The sequence below is a fragment of the Glycine max genome, chromosome 20, assembly GCF_000004515.6.
Source record: "Glycine max cultivar Williams 82 chromosome 20, Glycine_max_v4.0, whole genome shotgun sequence".
Taxonomy (NCBI): Eukaryota; Viridiplantae; Streptophyta; class Magnoliopsida; order Fabales; family Fabaceae; genus Glycine; species Glycine max.
In genome coordinates, this window is record NC_038256.2 from 23449553 (window position 1) to 23476490 (window position 26938).

Here is a 26938-nt window from a genome sequence, read left to right on the forward strand (position 1 = left end):
CTTTATTAAAAAGAGGAACGAGAGTACATGGATATAGTTACCTCACTATTCGAGTTCTACGGGGTTTAATCAACCATGGTCATAAAATAACTAAACAACATACAATATTGCCTTAGAAATAAAAGAGATCGGAAATCCTTATAGATTTGGACCCCAATTTTTCTCCGTGCAATTCTCCTCTCAAAAGCTCTTGTATTTTGTAAAATGTATAATGAATTTCAAATCCATGAAATACAAACTCCAACTTTTTATTTATAAACTCCTAAAGATAGTTATTTTAATTAGGCACACTAGATACATATTTTAATATGATCTCTAAAGATAATTACTTTAATTAGATGCACTATAGACAAATATTTTCATTAATTAAGTTCACTACGATCATGGTGATATCCACCATGTCCGTTGTAAGAATCGTGACATTAAAGCTTGAGATGTTGTGAAATGACAAGGGCCTTCATGATTGACCCTGACCTTCTTGATTGATCACGACCATGGTCAATGTATCACGGCTATTATCAAGTGAAAATAGTATCAAATCTTCATGAAAGTGCATTTTCCAACTTTTCCACTTGATTGAGCAATTGTATTTCTACAAGATAAAAGCTAATGTCCAAACCACTACAAAAAAAGGATATTTCTAACGAAATATTTTCCACAAAATTTATTATGTCAAGAATATTTGAATTTTTGATGGAATTTTCAAAGGATTATATTCCATGGGAAATTTTTGAATTTGTGACAGAATTTACCCACCAACAAATTTTTCATCAAAAAGTATTTTACCGAAGAAATACAGATCCGACAGAATTTACCACCGAGTTAGTCAGAAATTTAATATAATTCTGACGGATTTTACCGGAGGAATACATATCTGTTAGAATTTAAAATTATACCCAAATAAAAAGGCCCCAACCCTAGCCCTCTCTCACTCATGTTTTTGACCTGATATCAGTGCACCTCCCACGCCTCTGTTGTGTCATCTTGTCACCGACATTGTTGCACCTCCATTGTACCATCTTGTGACCGACGTTGTCGCGCCTCCGTTGTGAGCCCACACCGCCAACGTCGTTTCAATTTTCACTCCAATTTAGAAGTCAGTTTTTATTCTACCTTGCTTCTCTGAATTTTGCTATGCATTGTTACGTTTACGGTAGAAGTGCTGGCTTGGTGTAAGCCTTGGAGGTATTTCGTTAATTACATTTAAGAACTTGCGGGCTTGTGAGAGTGATTTTTTGACGGAGAATCGGCCACAGTCGTAAACGTTGCCGTTTTGGGGAGGGAGAATGAGTTTGCAATAGGATGGGTTTGGGGTGGATTTGCATGCAATTCCCGATGAGACAGAAGTGGTGGGATTTGTGAGTAATTAACAAACAAAGCTTTGAAGGCATGTTGGTTTGACAGAGGAAAGAGTGAGTTATTGTGTTGATTTGTTAGTGTTGGTTGATTGTTAGCTATGGTTTGAAAACTAGTTTCGTGGTTCCATTCTGTTTGAACCTTCCATTTACTTGCTTTTAGTGCAGATGCAGAAAAGATTTAAGGTTTATTCCAGAATGAATAAAAGAGGACTTGGATTTAGTTAGTTGAGGTGGTTGGTGGTTAGCATTTTAGGCAAATATTTCACTTAATAAATTGAATTTTTTACTTTTCAAAAAATAGACAGACAAATTTTTACTTTAAAAAAAAATTGATGCGTTGGTGGTTAGCTACTTTTTGCTCCAATATGTTAGCATTTCTATCACGATTTATTGTCCTCCATGATGTTGTGGCTGCAAATGCTATAATTGCTTTCTTTACATCTGTTACCTGGTTGAATTCTCAGAGAGCATTTACAAAGTATGGGATGCTCAAACCAAACACTAGGAGTGAAACCTTTTATTTGGATTTTAGACTTATTTTCATGTTTAAAACCCTTTAATTTAAAGTAAATTGCTATTTGCATCCTCCGTTAGTCTCTACCTTTACTGATATTCCAGACCAACTGAAAAGGATCATGGACAACAACCTGAAGGTTAGTTAATTTGGCTTGTTAATGAGCTTAACAAATTTTTTTTAGTGGATAAAATCACTCAACCATAATTCTATTGTTGGCATGGTTACCATTAAGAAGTTTATCTTGGAATTACTTTGCATGTCTCTCCGGTTATTCAATCGAACAGGGCTGATAGAAAAAATTTGTAGAAAAAAGTGTTGTGTAGGTGATACCCTTCATATGGATGATTTAGAATGCTAGTGTAGGTGATACCCTTCATATGGATGATTTAGAAAAAAATTATAGTGTGAGAATTTGAAGTTTCGCATCAAATAGTTTCTTAAGAAATCAATTGCAAAATGAAATATATAGATAGATAGATTGAGATCAATTATGCATATATTTCTAGTCAATTTGGATTGATTAATTAACTTGTAAAGTATTAGTGGCTGTATGTTAAAAGTCTAAGTGTGACTGAAAAAACTTCATATGTACCGAAAAGAAATGGGTTTAGAGAGGATTAAATAAGTGAGAAAATTCACTCAATTATTCACTAAAAAATGTTGAATAAAATTTTGCATATTAAATTTACATGAGTATCTTTTAATTTATATTAATTTAAATATAAGAAGAATGATTATTTTCTCTAAATAAAAAGGTGCAAAATGCTAATTTACACCTATTTTTTAAATAAATATATGTTAATAGTCCTCATATTTTTATATATTTTTTATTTTTAATAAAATTATTATTAGATAAGTCTAATTTAGTTGCTTAAGCTATGTTTTTTTTTTTATGTTATAGATTCTTGATATCTAATGCTACTCAAAACGTGATTGTTGCTGCTAGAAGAAAGTAACCCGTGGTGGTGGATATTTATGTGCTTGTGGCACTTTGTATTTATATTGAGGATAGAAGCATTTATTATATGGTGGAATTATTGTAGCATGGTTATTATCTATTATCCATTTTGATATGAGAATGGAAAATAGTAGATAACCAATATTTATAGATGATTGTGAATCATTTGTATGTGGGTTTTAGGTACCTTGTGCCTATTTAATATATTTATTTTGCCGAAAAAAATTAACAATTTCTGTTGATAAAAAAATTGTCTTTTTTCTTTTTTTTTTTCTTTTACGAAAAATTGATCTTTAAAGAAGGGAGATTGTGTGCGGGATTTTATTTTACCTTACTTTATATTATGTTTGAATAAATTTTATTTGACAATCTATTTTTTGAAAATATTTTCTATAAAATAGAATTTTCAATATATTGTTTAATTAATATGCTTAACATTTATTCTTCAAAACAAAGGTTATTTAACCAATAATTTTTTAAGAGCTAACAACGGTAGTCTAACAAATTATTAGGTTCAAGACAACTTTTTAGTTTCAATGATAGAAAATTAAAACTGATTAGTTTCAAGTTATTTTAGGTCACAAATTACAAAAACATAATTTAATACTATGTGTATGTGATACCTAAAATTTCTATCAAACTTAATTGTGTTCGTACTATATGTTGATTGTGTAGCTTATACTTAACATCACTTTCACATTATGAATTAAAATCATTTGGGCATGTGCCATCCGTTCTATTAAGCAAATAATGTTGTTTAGTACTAGTATTGGTTTTCATCTTAATGACATTATGTCAATGATGGTCACACAAATTCTTTCATCAATAGTGACATAACTGAGATTTTTCCAAAAAAATAAGAAGAAAAAAAAAAAGAGTTTGATAAAATACTGTTTTGTTGGTGAGGTTCTTCCACTACAAGATCATTATTAAAAGATACTCGTGTAAATTTATTTTCCTTTAACCGAATTTTTGCTTTTAATTTTTTTTAACAAGTGAATATATTATTATAATTTTGTGTAATATGCACAAGTTACACCGGCGTATTTGTTCTTTTGTGAATGTGTGTAATTTAGAGATTTCAATATTAACGTATTTCATCTCAATCTTCTTTTTACTTATTTTTTAATTGCAGAATTTCAATTCACGTTGATTACTTGCAAGATACATTTACTATAATTTCTCATGATATGGAATTATTAGATAGTTTATGTAATGTTATGAAATTTTGTTAACTATAAAATCAATTTTTAATTGTATTTGTCGTGTTATTTGATTATATGATTCACTTGAATGAGTTGAGGTATGATTTGAATTAATCATATGTGATTTGCTCGATGTGGATGTTGAGTTATGTGGAGTTTTATTAACCTAAGTTGAAATTATGAGATTTCAAATTTTACTTAAACCTATTCCATCATAAATTCATTAACCGTTGGATCATCTTTGAATTGTGATTATGGATTCCTAACACATGTACCCACCATTTGACAGTTGGGATTTTCAAAATAACAAATTTTGACCTCTTGCTTAGAAAGAGAAGTGCGCTAAGCGCAATTCCAATTCGAGAGAGAATTGCGCTGAGCGCGAATTGTCGCACTGAGTGTCAAAAGTGGACTCCTACTTAGCGAGCTACAGATTATAAATATGTTCTTCAACGTAAAAATATGATTTTTCACTCTTTTTCTCTCCAAACACCTATCCAAGCCCTAACACCTCTTCCTCCACCACCCACGACCACCGATGGCCACCACGACCCGTCATTGCTTGTCGTCAAACCACCACACTGAGAGGAGGAACCTTTTAAATAGAGTGGAATCCTCATAATGCACGACAAGGATTTGGTGGAGAACAATCTCTCAATTCTTTCTTTCGTAGCTTCTCTGAGGTAATCTTGACTTCTAAGCTTTTCTCCTAGTTAGTTTGAGCTTCTTTTAGTGTCTCTTGTGTTTTGGATACTGTAATAGGATCTTTTTACACTTCCTTTGAAAAACCCTTGAAAATGAGATGTTGTAAAAGTTATCTTTTTATAAAAATTGATGATATTATCGTGACCTTTGTTGAACCATGATCACATTGGTGTGATCGAAATTTCAAAATGATGTCTCCTTTTAGTACAATCCAAAACACCCCTTAGCCCTTTATGCTTTTACCGGGGTAATTGACCCCAAATGTTGTTATTAACCTTGTTTTTTGAAACCTATACTAAATTTCCATCAATTTGGTATATAGAACCTTGCATTTGGATTGACGAACATGAACAAGAAAGGTCCCTGAGTGACGCAAAGTGGAACTGACGAAGAGCTCATGATAGATAAGGAGAGTTTATTATAATTTACGGCTTTTGATTCCATAGTTGGGCTCATGGAACCTAACTATGAGGATGTATGCTTGTCCCTGTTGCATGTTGGTTTTCTAATGGGATACGATACGTCTGTTATTGATAAATGTCATTATTGTTTATATTAGACTTGTGTTGTCTAAAGACTTGGGAAGTGTGAATCTTAGGCATGAACTATATATGTGTGTGTGTGTGTGTGTGTGTTTATTGATGATATTAATTGATATGATGTGACGTTGATGTTTATGATAATGTTGATAGAGAATGATGTTGTTATTGAAGATGATATTGATAATAATTGATACGAGATGATGTTGGTGTTTATGATAATATTGATATAAGATGATGTTGTTATTGGTGATTATGTTGAGATGAGATGATGTTGATGTTGAGAATGACATTGAGATGAAATGATATTGATGTTGAGAATGACATAGAGATGAAATGATGTGGATAATGATAATGACATTGAGATGATGAGTTGTTGATGTTGAAAATGTCATTGTGATGATGTGTGATGTGTATGTACATGGGGGTGCAATGACCATGATGGATATCCCTGGTGAGGGAAATAGAGTGGTTAAAGAGTTTTAGCATCTCTAGAGAGGGATGACTTAGAATCTTTAATTATCCATGGTCAGCGCATTGATGCTGCCCATGTTTCATACTTTATATTGCATGGAAATAGTATAAACTCAGTGTGTAAGTACTTGTAGTTTCTCATGAGGAAGAATACTTGTACTTAGTGGCATGTCACTCGATTTGGAACTCCCCTGAAACTTATGCTGATCACCATGGGGGGGGGGGGTGGAGTTGTCTGTATACGACAGGGTGACCTCGACACTTACTGCCTAATTTTTCTATGTGAGAGTGTCGTGTGGACGCACTTATGTTATTTGCTAATGAATGGTACCACAGTGCATTTGAGAGTTAAGGTTAGGTGCATGCATCATACTAAGTATGATTGATTGGAATTATGGAAGGCTGATAACTACTTGTTGAGTGTATGTTGGACTAATGGATATTTGTGTATGATTATGGTATTTGTTAATATTTTCTTACTAATCATAGTCATTTGATTTTTGTGTTAATTTCTTTTATAATAAATTCACCCTTGCAATTTTTGTACCGTGTGGTTGGTACCTGTGATGATCGCAAACCTTTGTTCGTGTGAGCAGAAAGACAATAATAAAGTACGTGAAGTGAGATTCTTTTGTGGAGTTGTCAAACCAACATGATGACGTTGGGATTATTTTGGGAGAGAGTTGTGTTTTGTTAATCAACTCCTCCGTAGCTAGTTCTATAATTCTTTTTAAATTGAGGATGTAAACCACATATTTAATTATATGTATGAACCAATTTAATTTTATATATATATATATATATATATATATATATATATATATATATATATATCGTGAAAAATTGTACGTTTTTGGTGAATGTATATCGTGAAAAATTTACTCTCATTTTTCATAAGCAAATTAACGGAGTTTTCATTTAAAAATTGAAATTTAAGCCGTTTAGAGTGGTGATATCGTAGCGACGAGGCGGGTTATTACATTAGTGGTATCAAAGCCGGTCAAACGTTTTGGCCAATGAGTTGTGAGTTTTCTGTGCATTTTGTGGTTGCCTTGTTGAATGCTTGATGTTTGTTGTTTGTATTTAGAACTTACTCACCTTGTTGTGTTTCCATGAGTTATAGAGATTTGATTGGTGTAGTCATAACCAGATTGTTCCCTTGATGTCTACTATACCATAAGTTTCAATGCCTTGTCATGAGTTATCAGACTGGTCATCTGTATAATTTGTGAAGTGCAATGGGTTGATATGGCAAGCAATCAGGAATACAAAGGATGGAAAGTGAGTGTTAATGTCTCGAGAGAGGACTATTTTAGAGGAGTAATTTCTTGAAGCATCAACTCTCAAAAGTAACTAAGTAGGGACTTGAGATAGGTGTGATTTTGTTTTGTTATTTTTCTTGTGTGTATTCTTTACATATTCTCACTTCCTGGTGTGTATTGGAATTGATGGTTGGATAGAATGATCGTGCAATAGCTGATACTCTCCAAGCCTTAGCTCAGGCTATGGGGAATCAGACTAGGTGAGAAGTTACTAAGTACCAAGTGTTGGACCGCTTGTAACGAAACAATCCCCTTACTTTCAATGGAGGATACAACCCTAATGGTGCTCAGAATTGGATAAGGGAGATCGAGAAAATCTTTTGAGTGATGGCATGTCCGGAGGGGCAGAAAGTTTCTTTTGGTACATATACTCTAGTGGAAGAGACTGAGTATTGGTGAGAGAACACTCGCCAATGCTTGGAGGCTAAAGGTCAAGTTGTGACCTTGGAAGCCTTCAAGAGGGCATTTCTAGAGAAATAATTTCCCGAGGATGTTAGGAACAAGAAGGAGATGGAGTTCCTGGAGCTCAAGCAGGGGAACATGACTGTGGCTGAATATGCAGTCAAGTTTGAGGAGATGGTGAGGTATTTTCCCAATTATCAAGGAAGAGATGGCGAAAGTTCAAAATGTGTGAAGTTTCTGAACGGCTTGCGACTTGAGGTGAAGCAAGTTATGAATTACCAAGGTGTTCGTCAGTTTCCACTTTTGGTGAACATATGCCCGATTTAGGATGAAGACTCCCAAGACAGGGCGACCTATCATAGGAGTACAGGCCCAATGAAGAACAAAAAGAATGGACCTCAACATCGAGGAAAACTGTACTTAACCCCTCATAAGCAATATGATAATCGCCCCAATAATCAGAGGACCGTTGCTATGGGGTTTGCTGGTGGTAGTGGTAGCAAACCTACTACTTTCTCAACTCATATCACTTGTTACAAGTGTGGTAAGCTAGGGCATATCTCCTCAAATTATGTTGATAAAGGCACGACCTGTTTCAACTGTAGACAAAAAGGGGCATATTCAGAGAGATTGTCCATATCCCAAGGAGTAGAATGGCGGGGGCCTGAATGACCAAACTGGACATCAGAAGGCCACAGGAAGAGTCTTTACCCTTAACGGTGTTGAAGTTTTGAAATCCAAAGATCTAATCCAAGGTAAATGTTTCATAAGTGGGATTCCCTTACTTGTGTTATTCAATTCCGGTGCAACCTATTCTTTTATATCTTGTTCGTGTGTAGAGAAACTTAAGCTTTATGTGTCTTCTTTAAATAAAGATATGGTGGTAGAGACTCCTTTAGTGGTTATGCGTTAACTTCTAATGTGTGTTTGAATTGTCCTGTGGAAATTTCTAGTAGAACATTCTTAATTGATCTGATTTGTTTGCCTTTGAGCCAAATTGATGTTATTTTGGGTATGAACTGGTTATCTTCCAACCATGTCTTGTTAAACTATTTTGATAAAACAGTGGTGTTTGATGATTCTGAAGTAAGTAAGGATATGATGTTTATCTTTGCCAACCAAGTTATGACATCTTTAAAAGAAGATGCTTAAGTGTACATGATCTTGTCTAACCAAGAAGTAGAGACAAAGGTTTCCATGAGTGACCTCCCTGTTGTCAGAGAGTTTCCTGAAGCGTTCCCTGAGGATATATCCGGTTTTCTGGTACCCGGTGTTGGACCCATATCCATAGCCCATTATAGGATGTCTCCTATAGAGTTAATTGAGCTTAAGAAACAGTTAGAGGAGTTATTGGAGAAGCAATTTATGAGACCCAATGTATCTCCATGGAGAGCACCAGTGTTGTTAGTGAAGAAGAAAGATGGGACCATGAGGTTGTGTATAGACTACCGCCAATTGAATAAGGTGATGATTAAGAATAAATACCATTTGCCTAGAATAGACAACCTTATGGACCAACTGGTATGAGCTTGTGTGTTTAGCAAGATACACCTTAGGTCAGGTTACCATCAAATCCAAGTGAAGTTTGGGGATATTCCGAAGACTGCTTTTAGGACCCGTTATGGTCACTACGAGTATCTAGTCATGCCCTTTGGTGTGACTAATACTCTAGGTGTGTTTATGGACTACATGAATAGAGTCTTTCACCTTTACCTCGATAGTTTTGTGGTAGTATTCATAAATGATATTTTGGTATACGCCAAGACTAGAGAGGAACATGAAGAGCACTTGAGGATTGTCCTGCATACCCTTAGGGATCGACAACTTTATGCTAAGTTGTCCAAGTGTGAGTTTTGGTTAGAGAATGTTAGTTTCCTAGGGCATGTCATATCTCAAGGGGGTATAGTTGTAAGCCCCTCTAAGATAGAAGTCGTTCTTGAGTGGGAGAGTCCTAAGTCTATTTTTGAGATTAGGAATTTCCTAAGCTTAGCAGGATATTACTGGAGATTCATAGAAGGTTTCTCCAAGTTAGCTTTACCTTTGACCAAACTGACTCATAAGGGTCAAGATTTTGTGTGGGATACACAATGTGAGCATAGTTTTCAAGCCCTTAAGGAAAAATTAACGACCGTTCCCGTGCTAGTTTTGCCTAACCCGAGAGAACCCTTTGAGGTGTATTGTGATGCATCAAAGATGGATTTAGGAGGGGTGTTGATGCAAAATGGCCAAGTGGTGGCATATGCTTCTAAACAACTAAAGACTCATGAGAAGAATTATCCTACCCATGATTTGGAGTTGTTGTTGTAATTCTTACCCTTAAGATGTGGAAGCATTACCTGTTTGGCTCCAAGTTTGAGGTGTTTAGTGATTATAAAAGCCTTAAGTACTTGTTTAGTCAAAAAGAGCTGAATATGCGTCAAGGGAGATGGTTAGAGTTCCTTAAAGATTATGATTTTGAGCTTAGCTACCATCCCGACAAAGCCAATGTAGTGGCTGACACCTTGAGTAGAAAATCCCTACATATATCTGCCTTGATGGTTAGAGAGTTGGATCTCCTAGAATAATTTAGAGACCTTAGCCTTGCATGTGAGGTTACCCCTAATAGTGTGAGATTGGGAGTTTTGAGGATCACTAGTGAGTTACTAGGAGATATTAGGGAGGACCAAAAGACTGGTCCTTTTCTAAGGACTCAGTTAGAAGCTATAGAGTTAGGGAGAGATAGTAGTTTCAATGTGGGATCAGATGGAGTCTTAAGACTTCAATATAGGATTTGTGTTCCCAATGTGCCCGAACTTAGGAAGATGATCTTAGAGGAAGGACATAGGAGTAACCTAAGCATCCACCCTAGTTCTACCAAGATGTATCAGGATCTGGAGATAATGTTTTGATGGCCTAACATGAAGAGAGAGGTTAGTGAGTTTGTGTATGCATGTTTAGTCTATCAGAAGGCTAAGATAGAACACCAAAGACCTTCAAGGAAATTAAAACCCTTGGAGATACCCCAGTGGAAGTGGGACAATATTTCCATGGATTTTGTTGTAGGACTACCTAAGACCTCCAAAGATTTAGATTCTATATGGGTTATTGTTGACAGACTAACCAAGTTTGCTCACTTTATTCCCATTAATATCATATTTTCCTTAGAGAAGTTGACCTCCATCTATATTAGTGAGATTATTAGATTACATGGTGTGCCATATAGCATAATGTCTGATAAAGATCCTAGATTTCCCTCTAGATTTTGGAAGAGTCTTAATGCAATCCTACCCCCCAAGAGCATTGGATAGAAGACTCTAAAAAGATTGGGCCAGAGATGCAAGAGAAGACCTTAGGATTCTCATGAGCCTTAGGATAGATTTCGGACTCATGGGCTAAGTATGAACCCACTTATCTTTGTACATATTAGATTAAGGTTTCATTATTTTTGGGCCTTGTATTTAGAACTCCATAATGTAGGTAGGATACCTTAGAAATGTAGAATTTTTCAACCCTTGTATTTTAGGGCACCTAGACTAGTTTTTGGATTAGGGGTAATTTTTTAATTTCACATGCATTAAGTGAATTTTTGATGTGTGTTGGAAAATAAATTTAATTGAATTGGGAGAAGCCCAATCCAATTAAATTTTAGAGGGGGAGGTGAGTATTTGCTTGCTACACTCCATTGTCACATCATATAGTCACACTTTGTGTATGTCCTTCATGCTTTACATGCCTCATGACACCTAAGCACACTTAGTGGAGAATCTTGGACTTGATCTTGGATTAGTAGGCTAAACCATAGCTAAAATTCACTAATCATAATTAGTGAAATTTTGGCTCCACAAATTCAATTTCAAATTCAAGTGAAATTTGAATAAAAATTCAAATTTACCTCCAATTTTGTGTGACACTTAGGCTATAAATAGAGGACATGTGTGTGCATTTTTTCAACTTTGATCATTTAAGAATTAAACTTCAAAGTTCAAACTTCTTTTAAGGCACAAAATTTCATGCTCATTTTCTCCCTCTCCCTCCACTCATCTTCTCCTACCTTCAAGCTCTTATCCATGGCTTCCTATGGCGGCGAGCTTCTTCTAGACTCATCTTCTCCTTGAAGTGGCGTCTCCAATCATCTTTCTCCTTCTCCATTCCGCTGCCATCAAACTTCAAGAAGAAAAGGACTCTATTGATGAAGAAGATCCAAGGCCTACAAGCTTCACATGGAGCTGCATCATGTGGTATCAAGAGCATCTTCATCTTCATGTGGTATCAAGAGCATCTTCATCTTCATGTGGTATCAAGAGCATCTTCTCCTTGAAGTGGCGTCTCCAATCATCTTTCTCCTTCACTTTAATTACTTGTTATTCATCCTATTCTCCATATATATCCTCCATTGTCTTATGGTTTGGTGTTGTTTAGAGTAGATTCAAAAAAATAAACCAATTAAATCTTAGATCTATACTTGTTCTTGCATTTCTATGGTTCAAATTTTATAGATCTACTCTTGAATCATGTTTTTGTGTTGATTTTAGGTTCTATCATTTTTCAGTCATAATATTCTTGTGCTGAACTTTTAGATCTAAATTTTCTTCTAAAATATTGATTAGAAAAAAAACACAAAAATCTTAAGTGTAAATCTCTTAATCCATGTTGTCTTAGAGTCCTGTTTAGTCATAGTAATTGTCACATTATGTTCTAAGTTTGTGTTGAATTTTTATTTTGTTGATTGAATTCTAGATACATTTATTCATGTATTCTTGTCATTCTTAGCCTATCTTTTGAATTTTGAGTCTAATTCATGAATATTATTTAGTTCATAACATGTTCTAAATCAATTCCTAGAAGTAATCTTGAACTTTTTTTTTGTTTTATAAGTTTTCTACATGATGCCTATGATGAAGTTGAGTTGTGGTGTTGAGTTGTGGCTGGATTTGTGAATCAAATTAAGTCTTAAGCTCTCTTGAATTGTGTTATTCAAGTTAATTGAGCATAAGTGTCGCAACCTACCCTTTGGCGGAAGGGCGACGCAGGGCTCACGGGTGCGTCTTCCAAGAAAGGAAAATGCACGGAGTCGCCACCAACGTTTATTTGAGGAAAACTTCAGAAAAACCGGAAAGGTGTGGTCTACGAACTTTAAGTGTGAAAGGTTCGGAAGTTGTTTTTACGCACGGGGAAGGTATTAGCACCCCACGCGTCCATCACAAAGGACGACAGCCTTTAATCAAGTGTGCAAATATGACTTCAAAATGTTTTATTTTCCCTTTTATATGTATTTTTGTGTTTTTATGCTTTTTATGTTTTTAATTTTGGTGTGGTCGAAAAGGGTGTTTCCCTCGCTCCTACGTATCCTCAATTGCGATGAGGAAATCAGACCTACATAGTTCTTTGAGAACTAAACGTTGGTTAAGTTGTTTTTATCTTTTTTCGCAAGATATATTTTAACCGAACAAAAGGTCATTTAAGGCGTTGGACCATTAAACGATTTTTTGATTTTGAAAGGAAATCAGACCTACGTAGTTCTTGCAAAAGCGGTAAAGTTACATGTTGATTTTATGCTTTTGAACAGTCCATGTTAACCGATAAAAGCAAAGAGGACCGTTTAAGGCGTTGGACCTTAAAATGGTCTTGAGTGACTTTAGCGGATGAAGCTTGATTTGTGAGTTGATTTTAGCCTTAGTTTCACTTTGGTTATTAGTCAATTCATTCAAGGAAACTTTCAAAGAAAAACGTCCGATTGAACAATGATTAAACAAGATTACAACACAAATGATCGGTTAAAATTCATTTAATTATTTATCAGGTAAGAAAACGACATAAATAAATGGTTAAAGCACGTTAAAAGGGGGTACGGAAAACAAACAAAATGAAAGTAAATGTACGCGAAACAAGTGGGGACCACCAAGGGTGCATAGAATCAATTGAAAGATTCGATTTCGGGAACTTATCGGTTGAAAACCGAAGAACGACGAAGAACGAACGAAGAACGATGAAAACCTTCACAGATTTGCTCGCGGAAACATCTCGGAAGCGTTACGGAAGCACCTAGGCTTGGATTTTCTTCACGAAAATATTTTTTTTTACCTAAAACAGCTGAAATGCATAGCCAAGGGGGTTAGGGATCTCTGAAACAATCTCTCTTCGCCTATTTATAGGAAAATGGGGGAGGAGGTTGTCGCCCAGCTCGCTGTTGCTTCCTCCTTAAGTAACCCAGCTACCAAAATATTCTGGAAGGCCCAAATTCGAAATTTGAAAATTGCTATTTGCACTCCCCATCTTGATAAGTTCACCCCCTCTTTTTCGTAATTTATGGAAAAGTTACGGAAGCATACAGGACTTGATTTTCTTTTTTTCTCTCTTCCCTTTCAGCAATATCAAGTGAAATATGCTTTTTCGATGTTTTCAGAAATTTTACGGAAGCATTACGGAAGTCCGGGAAGCCCTAGAAGCCATTTTTAAACAAAACGAGGGAGGTGGTTGCCACCCAGCTCACACAGGCGAGCTCAGCTCGCCCAGGCGAGCTAGGTTGCTTCCACCTTAAGCAAGGAAATGCCCAAAATCCTCTAGAAGGGCCCAGATTTGAAAACTTCTATTTGCACCCCCAATTTTACTAAATACACCCCTTTTGTGTTTTTATATCGATTTCTTTCCGAAACATCACGGAACATTACGGAATACGCAACGATACTATTTTTTGCCCTCTGGAATGTTGCGGAACTTTACAGATTATGCAACAATGCTCTTTTTGACTTCTAAAATGTTGAGGAACTTTACGGATTACACAACAATGCTCTTTTTGACTTCCGGAATGTTGCGGAATTTTATGGATTGCGCAACAATGCTTGTTTTGACTTCTGGAATGTTGCGAGACTTCACGGATTGCACAACGATGGGTGTCAAACATTTTGAAGTGGTCAAGCAAAGGTCGCATGCCAACAAACAATGGTCTCCGGACGAAATTATGGTATGGCAGTTGCCCCTATTTACTTATCTTTTATTGGAGATAAAAGCGAAGTAAAGATAAGACACTAATTTCGTTCGAGCGGAATATCATTCGGCCGATCAATATCCCAACCAGCGGAACCTGTCATTCAAAAGGAAAGAAAAGGCATCAAAAGCGTCAACAAAACTTCAGTGTCTTGAAAGCGATAAAGTGGGACAACCATGACATTTCCCCACGCCATCGAACTTGATCGCCCGCCGCCCAGTGGAGAAGAATCTTGTGCGTCGTCGGGCTTGAATGTCTCCGGACGACGAGAGTAAAAACCTCCAAAAACTTTTAGAATAATCAGAATCGGACGACCAACATCATCCTAATACCGTCGAACTCGTTTGCCTCGATTGACGAAAGGTGTGGATGACCATAAGGTATCTCCGCCTGCCACCTGACTCGCTGTCCCTGGATGACAAAAGGTGCAAAAGACGACGCTAGTCTTTGCGCGTCAACGGGCTCGTTTGCCCCTGGTTGACGAAAGGTGCGGATAACCATACGGTACCCCCGCATGTCACCTGACTTCACGGGTCAGGATGACAGAAACCGTTTGTACGGATAACCGCTTGGGTATCTCCGCACGTCACCTAACTTCACTGGTCAGGATGACAGAAACCGTTTGTACGGATAACCGCTTGGGTATCTTTGTACGTCACCTGACGTCATGGGTCAGGATGACAGAAACCGTTTGTACGGATAACCGCTTGGGTATCTCTGTACGTCACCTGACTTCACGGGTTAGGATGACAGAAAGCGCGGAAGACGATGTAAGTCTCTGCGTGTCAACAGGTTCATTGGCCCTTGATTGACAAAGGGTGCAGAAGACGATATTAGTCTCTGCATGCTATCGAACTCTGAGTCTGACGAATAACGAAAGAGTGTTTATACGGATAACCACTTGGGTATCTCCGCCTGCCACCTAACTTCACGGGTTAGGATCAACAGAAATCGTTTGTGCAGATAATCACTTGGGTATCTCCACATGTCACCTGACTTCACGGGTCAGGATGACATAAATCGTTTGTACGGATAACCGCTTGGGTATCTCCGTACGTCACCTGACTTCACGGGTCAGGATGACAGAAGGCGCGGAAGACGACGTAAGTCTCCGTGTGTCAACGGGTTCGTTGGCCCCTAATTTACAAAGGGTGCAGAAGACGACGTTAGTCTCTGTATGTCAATCATATGTTGCACCAGACTCTGAGTTTGACGGATAGCGAAAGAGTGTTTATACGGATAACCACTTGGGTATCTCTGCATGTCATCGAACTCACAGGTCATGATAGCAGAAGGTGGGGTGGTTGACAAAAGCGAGACTTTTGCTCCTACGTATCCTCCATTTTTGATGAAGAACTCAGAGCTATGTAGTTCTTTCTTTTGTGTTGTGCTAGGCTAAAATAGTCTCTACCGAGAGACGCTGACATCTCCAGAAAGGGTGAAGATGACCACATTAGCCTCTGTTTGTCAATCGAACTTGGGGTCTCCGAATGACGAGGTGCGGATAACCAGAAGGTGTTTCCGTATGCTACCAGACTCTTGGGTCATGATAGCAAAAGGTGGGGTGGTCGACAAAAGTGGGGCTTTTGCTCCTACGTATCCTCAATTTTTTATGAGGAACTCAGACCTACGTAGTTCTTGCTTTTGTGAGACTAAAAATAGTCTCGGTGTTCTTTCACTAAAATGCGAACATGTTTTAGTAAAAAAACAAAACCTCCAACTGATCAGGGCAACATATGATTTCTGGTGAAAAACAATGTGTCTATTGAGGAAGGAGAGCATGCTGATAAAATTTTCTCATAACCACAAATGAGATTTCGAATGTTATCGTTTCGTTTCTAAACGACCATTTAGAGGAAACACTAGGTCCAACAAAATAAAAGAAAATCACTCGAAGTGTATCAATCTCTCACAAGTAAGTGTTTTATCCTAATTCCGAACCATAGATATGTCATGACTTGATTTTGCAAATCATTTCCTATCAAATCAAAGATTACATGCGTGATCATGGATCAATAGGACTTTTTCGGGAATAGTGCTTTTTGGTGGGAAATTTGGATCCGAGCGTTTTGGCTTTTCCCTTCTCTATTTTTGTTTAGTGTAGGGCGAGAAAGTCACTAGCCACAGGATTTTGGTTGGCGATCAAAGGGAGAGGACCACTTCAGGTTGTGGTTTCCTTTCTTTTCTTGTTTACTTGTGACAATTCCGTATTGTTCAGATATTGTCTGGTCCAAAGACCTTTCTGTATATTTCTTTTGTTTTCTTTCGATCTTTGATCGGGAATTTTCTTTTCTTCTACTTTTTTTTTGTTTTCTCCCAATCTTGATTGAGAATTTTCTTCTTTTGCTTTCTTCCGATCTTTGATCGGGAACTTTCTTTTCTTTATTTTCTTCCAAGGGCAAGGATGGACATTCTCACACTGGGTCAAGGTTTATGGTAAGTTGGGATTTTGGCTCAAGGCTTGTAGAACGGCTGGACATGATATATGCCAGGGTGTGGGTTTGGCCAGCGGTTCAGGGATAAAGGGGATGTCCCACATTATTTCCACGACACACATGCAACAATGCTAATTTGGAAATTTTATGCAAAACTAGTCATGCACGCACCCATGTGGACACTCAAGCATCAAGTTTTTATGGTCATGTGACACTAGGGCTCAGGATTCATTTTTCCTATTTAAGTCAACCCAGTGTTTCCAAAATATGTTTTTTCATCAATTCATGCATTCATCCGAGTCCATTTTGGGTGTTCAGGAAAATTTTCACAGCATTCACCCTTCAGGTGCATACACATTTTTTTTTAAAAACTGGTGTTATGATTAGTGAATCTTTTTCAAAGAAAAGCTGGAAGTTATTTCTTTTCAAAAGCATGCTAGCTTTTCAGCCGAAAGATATATTTATTGTTCTTGTTTGTTTTCGTTTTTTTTTCATGAGGTATTTTGCTACCTAAACATACATATATATGTTTTGTGAGGTATTTTTGCTATATACATGCATATCCAAGGTATCTTGCTACCTAAACATACATACATATATATATATATATATATATATATATATTGTGAGGTATTTTTTGCTACCTAAATTACATACATGCATATCTAAGGTATTTTCGCTACCTAAACACACATACATATATTTTGTGAGGTATGACTACCTTCCGAGCTTGTGCTTGTTTTATTTAAATTCCTAGGATCATGAGCAACTAGGTGTGTCCTACTATGACTTGAGAAACAAAGGTGATCAAATAACAAGCAGAGATTTAAAAGGTACTAGGTTGCCTCTTAGTAGCGCTTCTTTAATGTCTTGAGCTGGACACATGATGACTTGTCGGTCACGGACCTAGTACTTTTGCTTACCTTTGGCTTTGGACTTGGTCGCCTGCTGGTCGGCCATGTGTCATAGGCAACGCTCTAACCTTTTTGTGGATGAGCTGAGGTGAACTTTAGAGGTGGTGGCGGTGCGCCTATTGCCCGCTACTGTGATGCCTCGCCCTGCGCCTGCCTAGGGGTGCAGTACTTCTTGATGAAAGCCCAGTTAATAGGGGGCCTGATGACCTTGTTTGGGGCGACGAGCTCTCCATAGAACTGACAAAGGCCCGTAATAAGAGCTCGAAACCCCAGGACCCTGTTGTACTCCTCCTGGTCCACTGGGTGTCTTGTGGGCTGATCCCTGCAAATAGTGGATGACATCAGAAATCAGTTGAGCCACGTGTATACTTACCTATGTCACGATGACATGACCTTGTTGGGGGGGGGGGGAACGGGCATCTGGTAGGACTGTGTGACATCTTGGAAATTTCTACCCGAAATTTTGTAAACGATGTGTTTTGAATGATTATATATAAGTATTATTCAGTATATATATATATATATATATACTTCTGGTAGAAGTAGGTATATTGGGGGAAAGATACGCGGGTGAGAAATCCATAACTGGATAGTTATAGGTTAATTCTCAATTAATTAGTTTAAAAATTATCATTTTGCGTGCAACTTAAAATTTAACGAAACCAACCTCTGAACCACGCTCGGGGTTTCATTCTGAGTGTTTTGATATATATATTGCTTACTTTCGAAAACTGGCCTCGACGAGTGCAGAGAAACGCGAGGGACTGAAACCAGAGAAACGACACGCAAACTGAGGCAGGATTTTAGCGTTTCAAAAAGGTCAGATTTTTCTCTTCTTGTGACTGAGTATGAGTCACATCAAGAAAAAAAAAATGAACCCTTTTTGCTCCACTCAAAAGAAGACATGTGGCACATCTTTTGTTAAAAAAAAAAAAAAGAGGAAGCCTTTTAAACACAAGCCACGTTCTCTCTCTCCTCACTCAGCCACAAAAAAAAATAAATTCAGAAGCTTTTCTCCCTCTCTTTCTCATGTTGCTATTCCTTTCTTCTTCCTCACCATTGAAGCTCCATCAAAGCTCCAACCTTTGTACACCATTTTTGCTCCAAATCGCGAAAAAAAGCCATTTTCGGAGTCGTGAAGCGCACCTCTCCATTGTGGGACTTCACATTTCAGGTTTGGGTAGACTTTTTCTCACATAAATTTTCGTGGGTATTGGGTTTTGGGAGATATGATGGGTAGTTTTACTAGGTTTATGCCTTATGATAGTTATTTGTGAAGAAATTTGATGAAAGCATGCTAAACTTGTCATGTTTGGTATGAGTCAAGCTTACCCATTCTATTTTAGGGTTTTTATGATGATGCTTGTGATGCTTGTGTGCTGAAAGGGCTGATGGAAAACTGATAGAGATGAAGGGTAGAGTTAACCTAGGGTTAAAAAGTGAGAATGTAGTGATATGAGTGGAAAAGTGTGATGCTTTGAGGATTTGAAAAGCCAAATCTGGATTTAGTGGTAATTGGAGGTTAGAGTGAGTTAATCCTAGTTTGAAATGTTATTTAGGACTGTGAGAAAGCTTGGGCTGTGCAAAGGAGGAAAATGAGTGACCAAAGTGAAGGCAAGAGCCATTTCTAGGGTAAATTGGGTGTTGAGGAGTCAAATTTTGATTCGGTAGAGTTTTCGTCGTAAAACCAGTTTGAGCGAGTTTAGATTAATGTTATAGACTTGTGTGAGATGAGAGTTTGCTCCAAAATTACCCCATTCTCATTTTCACTTCTCAAACCTTGAAAATCCACTAAATTGAGGGGTTTTAGATACCTAGATTTTGAGTTGCTTTGGCCTGAAGCTTGTCTTTGGTTTAGAAGTGATTTATACATGATTTAGGACTTGTAGGATCTAATTTGGGCAAAATTGGATGAAGGATAGAGTGATTTCGAAAATCTGCATTATTATGCAGAATTTTGTTGTTGAAATGTGCAGCAGAATTTTGTGCTTGTGCAGAAAATGCTTATGCATGACTGGTTGTGGAAAGGGTTGTAAATATTGGGTTCTGGACGTTTTCTAGCAGATCCCAACGGTCAAAATGTAGAATTATGTACTAGGAACCTCCAGTAAAATTTTCGAGCCGATCCAACGGTGAACGAATTGGAACAAAGGGAATGTTACTGGGGTATTTGAGTAAGAAAAGTTGTGGTATTGGTTTGTGTTTTGGGCAGAGTTTTCTGCCTCTGCCCTGTTTTTGCTTGGTTTTGATAGTTCATGATGTTTGGATGTTGAAATTGCTTGGATGTTGTGGAAGCTTGGGGGGATTGATGGGAACCCGGTGTTGAGAGGAACGAGGATAAGGGCTACGTGGGAGTACGTGAGCTCAGTTGAAGGTGGGCAACTGGGGATGGTAGATTTATGTGTGATTTGTGGATGTGGATAGTCGACTTGCACCATCACCCGACCGCCACCTAGTACCACATGTGATGGATACCCTATAATTCTACAAGCTTGAAGTGAGGAAGTGGGGAAGGGTGAGACTTCCTACTTTTATTCGTTGACCACAGAGTGGTACCTGGAGATATGTCGCGGGGGTCAGGAGACCTTGGGGACGTCAGGTGGGGTGCTATTGCCCAGAACCAAGCTTGACCAATCTCGACCCAACCCGGGCATAGTCAGTCAGTGAGAACCTGTGACGTACCTAAACAGGCGAGCTCTTGACAGTCAACCGATAAAAGAACAAAGACCACAAAGCAAGGAGGCTTGTGTGGTGGCTGGCCAGCTATGGATCTTGAGTAATATTTGGAGTATGGCCTCTGGTAATCGATTATCAAGGGTGGGTAATCGATTACAAAGCTTAAAAATGAAGGCAGGAAGTTAAGATGGCCTCTGGTAATCGATTACCAAGGATGTGTAATCGATTACCAGGCCTAAAAATGGGATCAGTAACATGAGAAGGCTTCTGGTAATCGATTACCAATGTTGTGTAATCGATTACCAGGCTTAGAAATGGAGACAGTATGATGTGGAGGCCTCTGGTAATCGATTACCCATACTGTGTAATCGATTACACAGAGTAACAGGCCACTGGTAATCGATTACCAGTTATGTGTAATCGATTACACAGTGCATATTGCAGGTTTTCATGTTCTGAAGCTGTGTAACTCGAGTTTGGCCTCTGGTAATCGATTACCAATGCTGTGTAATCGATTACCAGAGAAGAAAAGCCTTGAGGCACAACTTTTAATTGCATGTAGTGGTGCTACTGTAGTTAGATCTCTCGTGAAAGAGTCTACCCCTTTCTTTTGTTTCTTGTAGATCGTGATGGCAGTGCAGTTCATCCATGACCGAGTGGAGATGGAGTGCCTAGAGGGAGCTTGGGAGACCCTTGAAGGCAATGCGAGGTGCCGATTCCGTGGCACGATCCGACTCACGGCTACTTCGTTGGTACATCCAGAGGAACCAGCACGCACGCTTCAGCACATTGTGGAGTGGATATTACCTACACCTACTCCATATCTACTAGTGGAGCCAGTCCAAGTGATTGAGGTGACGTCATCTGAGGAGGACCCAGAGGAGTTACCTCCTGAGCCTGCTGTGGATGCTCTTGACTTTATAGAGGGTGACGAGGACCCACTCCCTGAGGTGGATTCTCCCGAGGACGTCATGTCGGCATCTGAGGCAGACTCTACGGAGGAGAGCGGTCCCGGAGGGATAGCGACTAGTGGAGGTTCTTCATCATAGCAGACGACCCCTTAGACTAGGATTATATACTTTTTGGGGGTGGGTGTATCTAGTACAGACAGTTAGGTTTACTCTTTTGTTTTTGTATGGGTAGACCTATTGTATAGGAATTTGATGAATGTATACATGTGGCTGAAGCCACTACATTGGTTACCTTTGCTCTGGATGACTCTATGTATTTTGCAAAACTCCCATATTTTGGACAGCTTTAGATGATGAATGTACTTATGTTTAATCTGTTATTTGAAAAGAAAGCATTAACAAACTTTATTTGAAAGAAAGTTCACCGACCGTATTTTATTTTATTATTTTCATGTGACGACCTAAAGTAATGGTTGGTATACTTTTATTTTTGAAAGAGCAACATATTTTAAATGTTATGTGGGATCAGAAAGAAATGACTCCGAATAGAGTTGTGAACTGGCCATTCAGGACTCTATAGTGATGAGTTTCCTTCTGAACTTAATTACTGTGAAAAAGAGAAAAAAATGAAAAAGAAAAAGAAAAAAAATTCCCATGGTTTTGTTATTTAAATCATTACTATTAAACCAGTCATTATTTAGGGATGCCACAATTGGTGGTATCAGAGCAAAAGTTGGATTCTAGTGAAACTGTTTATGGTCTTGCTGTGTGAATGCTGTGTATCTCTGAAACTTGGGAGTAGGTTTCGGGGAGTGACGTTAAGTCACACATTGTATGTATTTCTACTTTCTTGTTTTAAGCAAGAATGTGCAATTGATTCAGTAGAATTGTTGTGTGTATATGTATGTATAGAGAGAAGGATATTGCTGTAAGTGTCATAGCCTGTGTGGTGCACTCTCTCAGTAGAATTTCTTGGATACTAATAGCTTCCCTACAGGTTAGGTATGGCAGGACGTGGTAGGGATCAGAACCGTGATGTCCTAGACCGCATCACAGCTGTGCTGGAAACTCTAGTGCAAGAACGTGATGTGGAGCCGGCGGAGTATCGAGGACTCATGGCTTTCCGTAAGAACCACCGCCGAAGTTCAGTGGGGACTATGATCCAGAAGGTTCTAGGTTGTGGTTAGCGGAGATTGAGAAGATTTTCGAGGCGATGGGTTGCCTCGAGGAGCATAAGGTCCCTTATGTGACATTCATGCTCCAAGGAGAAGCCGAGAATTGGTGGAAGTTTGTGAAGCCTTCATTTGCTGCACCTGGAGGCGTGATTCCTTGGAATGCCTTCAAGGACAAATTTCTGGAAAATTATTTTCCACGAGATCTTAGGAAGCGGAAAGCGAGGGAATTTTTGGATTTGAAGCAGGGAAACATGTCCGTTGGGGAATACACGACCAAATTTAATGAACTTCTACAGTATTGGCCTCAATACCAAGATGCTCGAAATGAGGAAGATTTATGTGCTCAGTTTGAGAATGGGCTTCGATTGGAGATTCAACAGGCGGTTAGCTATATGCAGATCACGGATTTTAATCAGCTGGTGACAAAGTGCAGGATTTTTTAGGACAAGATGAAGGAGAGACAAGCTAGAGGCTTTGGAGGACCACAAAGAAGCCATCCTTTTAGAGGAAACAGTAGTAAGAGGATGAAGCCATATTCTAGCAACAAGGGAAAACAACCTGTGACTACATCTAACATGAGCCAGTCAAGGGGGACTGGGGTATAGTGCTTTCAGTGTGGGGGACCGCATCTTAGGAGGAATTGTCCACAACTCCAGTAGACACAGGAGAACCGTTGTTATGAGGTAGGCCATTATGCTCGAGAATGTAGGGTGACTAGAAGACTGACGGTAACTGCCAATTCCAACACCGTCAACCGTGGACCCACTAATTCCACAAGGAGCGGTAATGTTAGCAACAACAACAACACTAGTGGTGGAAGACAAAAAGTGCCCTCCCGGGTATTTGCTATGAGTGGATCAGAAGCTGCTGCCTCCGACGATTTGATACAGGGTAAGTGTTTGATTGCTGATAAACTACTAGATGTACTCTATGATTCGGGTGCCACGCATTCGTTCATATCTCATGCATGTGTGGAGAGGTTGGGGTTATGTGTGACGGAGTTACCATATGATATGGTGGTGTCTACTCCGACTAACGAGCCTGTAACCACCTCTCGGGTGTGTTTGAAGTGTCCTATAATTGTTGAGGGTCGATCTTTTATGGTGGATTTGATTTGCCTACCTTTAGCTCATCTGGATGTGATCTTGGGGATGGATTGGTTATCTGCTAACCATATCTTTCTAGACTGCAAGGAGAAGATGCTAGTATTTGGTGGAAATGTAGTTCCAAAGGAACCATTGAAAGAGAATGCGGCCAACGATGGAGCGGGGGATGTTCGAACTTACATGGTATTGTTCTCCATGAATGTGGAGGAGGTCGCTGAAGTTAGTAGTATACCGGTGGTGTCAGAATTTCCAGAAGTTTTTCCTGATGATACTTGTGAATTACCACCTGAGAGAGAAGTGGAATTCATTATTGACTTGGTGCCTGGAGCGAATCCAGTGCCGATCGCGCCCTATAGGATGTCTCCGGTAGAACTAGCAGAGGTGAAGGCACAAGTGCAGGATCTTTTAAGCAAACAATTTGTTCGCCCAAGTGCATCACCGTGGGGAGCACCGGTCTTATTGGTTAAAAAGAAGGATGGAAGTATGAGGATGTGCGTAGACTACCGACAACTAAACAAGGTCACTATCAAGAACAAATATCCTCTACCAAGGATAGATGATTTGATTGACCAATTGAGGGGAGCGACGATATTTTTGAAGATAGATTTGCGATCAGGGTATCATCAAATCCGAGTTAAGAAGGAAGATATCCCAAAGACTGCGTTTCGGACTCGGTATGGGCATTACGAGTATTTAGTCATGCCATTTGGAGTGACTAATGCTCCGGCTATCTTCATGGACTATATGAACCGTATATTCAATGATTACTTAGATCAGTTCGTGGTTGTGTTCATTGATGATATCCTAGTGTATTCAAGGAATAAGGAGGAGGATGAGAAGCATTTGAGAATTGTCTTGCATATCCTGAGGGATAGGAAATTGTTCGCCAAATTGTCAAAAATGTGAATTTTGGTTAGAGAAAGTGCAGTTCTTGGGGCACGTGATTTCTAAAGACGGGGTTGCGGTGGATCCAATTAAAGTGGAGTCGGTTATGGAGTGGCAACAACCGACAACTCCAACGGAAGTTCGAAGTTTCTTGGGGTTGGCTGGCTACTATAGAAAATTCATTGAGGGATTTTCTAAATTGGCATTGCCCCTAACTAAACTGACTCGTAAGAATGAGAAGTTTGTCTGGAATGAGAAACGTGATCAAAACTTCCAAGAGTTGAAGAGGCGGTTGACAACATCTCCAGTGTTAACTTTGCCCGACCCTAAGAGACCATTTGAAGTGTATTGCGATGCAAGCGGGCAAGGCTTGGGGTGTGTGTTAATGCAAGAGGGAAGAGTAGTGGCTTATGCTTCACGCCAATTGCGTCCTCATGAAGTTAACTATCCGACCCATGATTTGGAACTGGCAACTGTGGTCTTTGCCTTAAAGATTTGGAGGCATTATTTATACGGTACTTGTTTTGAAGTTTTCAGTGATCACAAGAGTCTCAAATACTTGTTCGATCAGAAGGAACTCAATATGAGGCAACGAAGATGGATGGAGTTCCTCAAGGATTATGATTTTAGCCTTTCCTACCATCCAGGGAAGGCTAACGTAGTAGCCGATGCGCTGAACCGGAAGTTTTTACATGTTGCGACTATGATGAGTTTGGAGCATAGATTGATAGAGGAATTCCGAGATCTGAATCTAGCAATCGAGATGCGACCCAAGAGCTTATTTGTGGGAGCGTTGCAAATCACCAATGAATTCGTAGATCACATACATGAGGCTCAAGAGGATGACCCGTTTCTGCAAGGCAAAATGTTAGATGCGATGGGAGATAAGGATATGGAGTTTAAGAAGGACACAACCGGGTTAATTAGATTCAAGGGGAGGATATGTGTACCATCTTTGGATGATTTGAAAGTTAAGATCTTGGAAGAAGCACATAAAAGTCGTCTTAGTTTCCATCTAGGAATGACTAAGATGTACCAAGATTTGAAGATAAGCTTTTGGTGGCATGGCATGAAGAAAGATGCAGCTGAATATGTAGCAAGATGTTTGACATGTCAAAAGGCTAAGGCTGAGCACCAGCGACCATCAGGAGAATTAAAGCCACTAGAAATTTCGGAATGGAAATGGGAGAGCATATCTATGGATTTTGTATCTAGTTTACCCAAGACTAGTCGTGGGCATGATGCTGTGTGGGTCATAGTAGATCGACTCACCAAATCTGCTCATTTTATTCCGGTGAATATGAAGTATAAGATGGAGAAGCTAGTAGAGTTGTATATCAAAGAAGTAGTAAGGTTGCATGGAATTCCTTCCAGTATTGTATCATACAGGGATCCGAGGTTTACTTCGCGATTTTGGACAAGTCTACATGAAGCATTGGGGACAAAGCTGAAGCTCAGTTCAGCTTATCATCCTCAAACAGATGGTCAGACTGAACGAACCATTCAGACTCTAGAAGATCTACTTCGGGCGTGTATTATAGAGCAACAAGGTAGCTGGATAGAATGTTTGCCATTGATTGAATTTACTTACAATAATAGCTACCAAGCCAGTATTGGTATGGCTCCTTTTGAAGCTCTATATGGACGAAAGTACAAAACTCCTATTTGTTGGTACGATGATGGAGAAGCAGTACTCCTTGGGCCTGAAATGCTACAACAGATTACCGAACAAGTGAAATTGATTCGAGAGAAGATAAAAGCATCTCAGGATAGGCAGAAGAGCTATTATGACAGAAGGAGGAAGCCATTAGATTTTCAGGAAGGAGAACATGTGTTTTTGAAGGTTTCTCCTGTAACCGGAGTCGGAAGAGCTCTCAAATCTAGGAAGTTGACGCCCAAGTATCTAGGTCCGTATCAGATTTTGAAGAAGGTTGGGCATGCAGCTTATCAAATCGCTTTACCTCCGAGTTTATCGAATTTGCATCCTGTGTTTCATGTCTCTCAACTGAGACGGTACAACCCTGATCCATCACATATACTTGCAGTGGACGAGGTACAGGTGAAGGATAACCTCACCTATAAAGCACAACCTCAGAAGATTACCGATCGAAGAATGAAGTCGCTGAGAGGAAAGGAGATCACGTTGGTGAAAGTGCAGTGGGGACCCGACGAGGGTGATTCAACCTGGGAGTTAGAGGATAGGGTGAGAGAATTGTACCCAAGTTTGTTCATAGAGTAGTTAATTTCGGGGACGAGATTCCTTAAAGGGTGGGAGTATTGTGACATCCTGGAAATTTCTACCCGGAATTTTGTAAACGATGTGTTTTGAATGATTATATATAAGTATTATTCAGTGTGTGTGTATATATATATATATATATATATATATATA

General features: G+C 38.8%; 1 protein-coding gene across 3 annotated transcripts; it reads left to right on the plus strand.

Moving 5' to 3' along the window:
* Positions 1-774: 774 nt before the first annotated feature.
* On the plus strand, positions 775-21800 carry LOC102661160 (uncharacterized). Of its 3 annotated transcripts, XR_005890444.1 has the most exons (3): positions 788-1096; positions 4328-4721; positions 5066-5486. XR_005890444.1 is itself a non-coding variant. In XM_041013610.1 (2 exons), the coding sequence occupies exon 2, from the start codon at positions 21099-21101 to the stop codon at positions 21516-21518; it is 420 nt and encodes a 139-aa protein (XP_040869544.1). In that variant the 5' UTR covers positions 779-1096; positions 21093-21098; the 3' UTR covers positions 21519-21800. The 3 variants fall into 3 exon arrangements, 1 of the variants encoding a protein (XP_040869544.1); XR_005890443.1 differs by lacking the exons at positions 4328-4721; positions 5066-5486 and adding an exon at positions 2777-4092 and having other exon boundaries at positions 775-1096; XM_041013610.1 differs by lacking the exons at positions 4328-4721; positions 5066-5486 and adding an exon at positions 21093-21800 and having other exon boundaries at positions 779-1096.
* The last annotated feature ends 5138 nt before the right edge of the window (positions 21801-26938 follow it).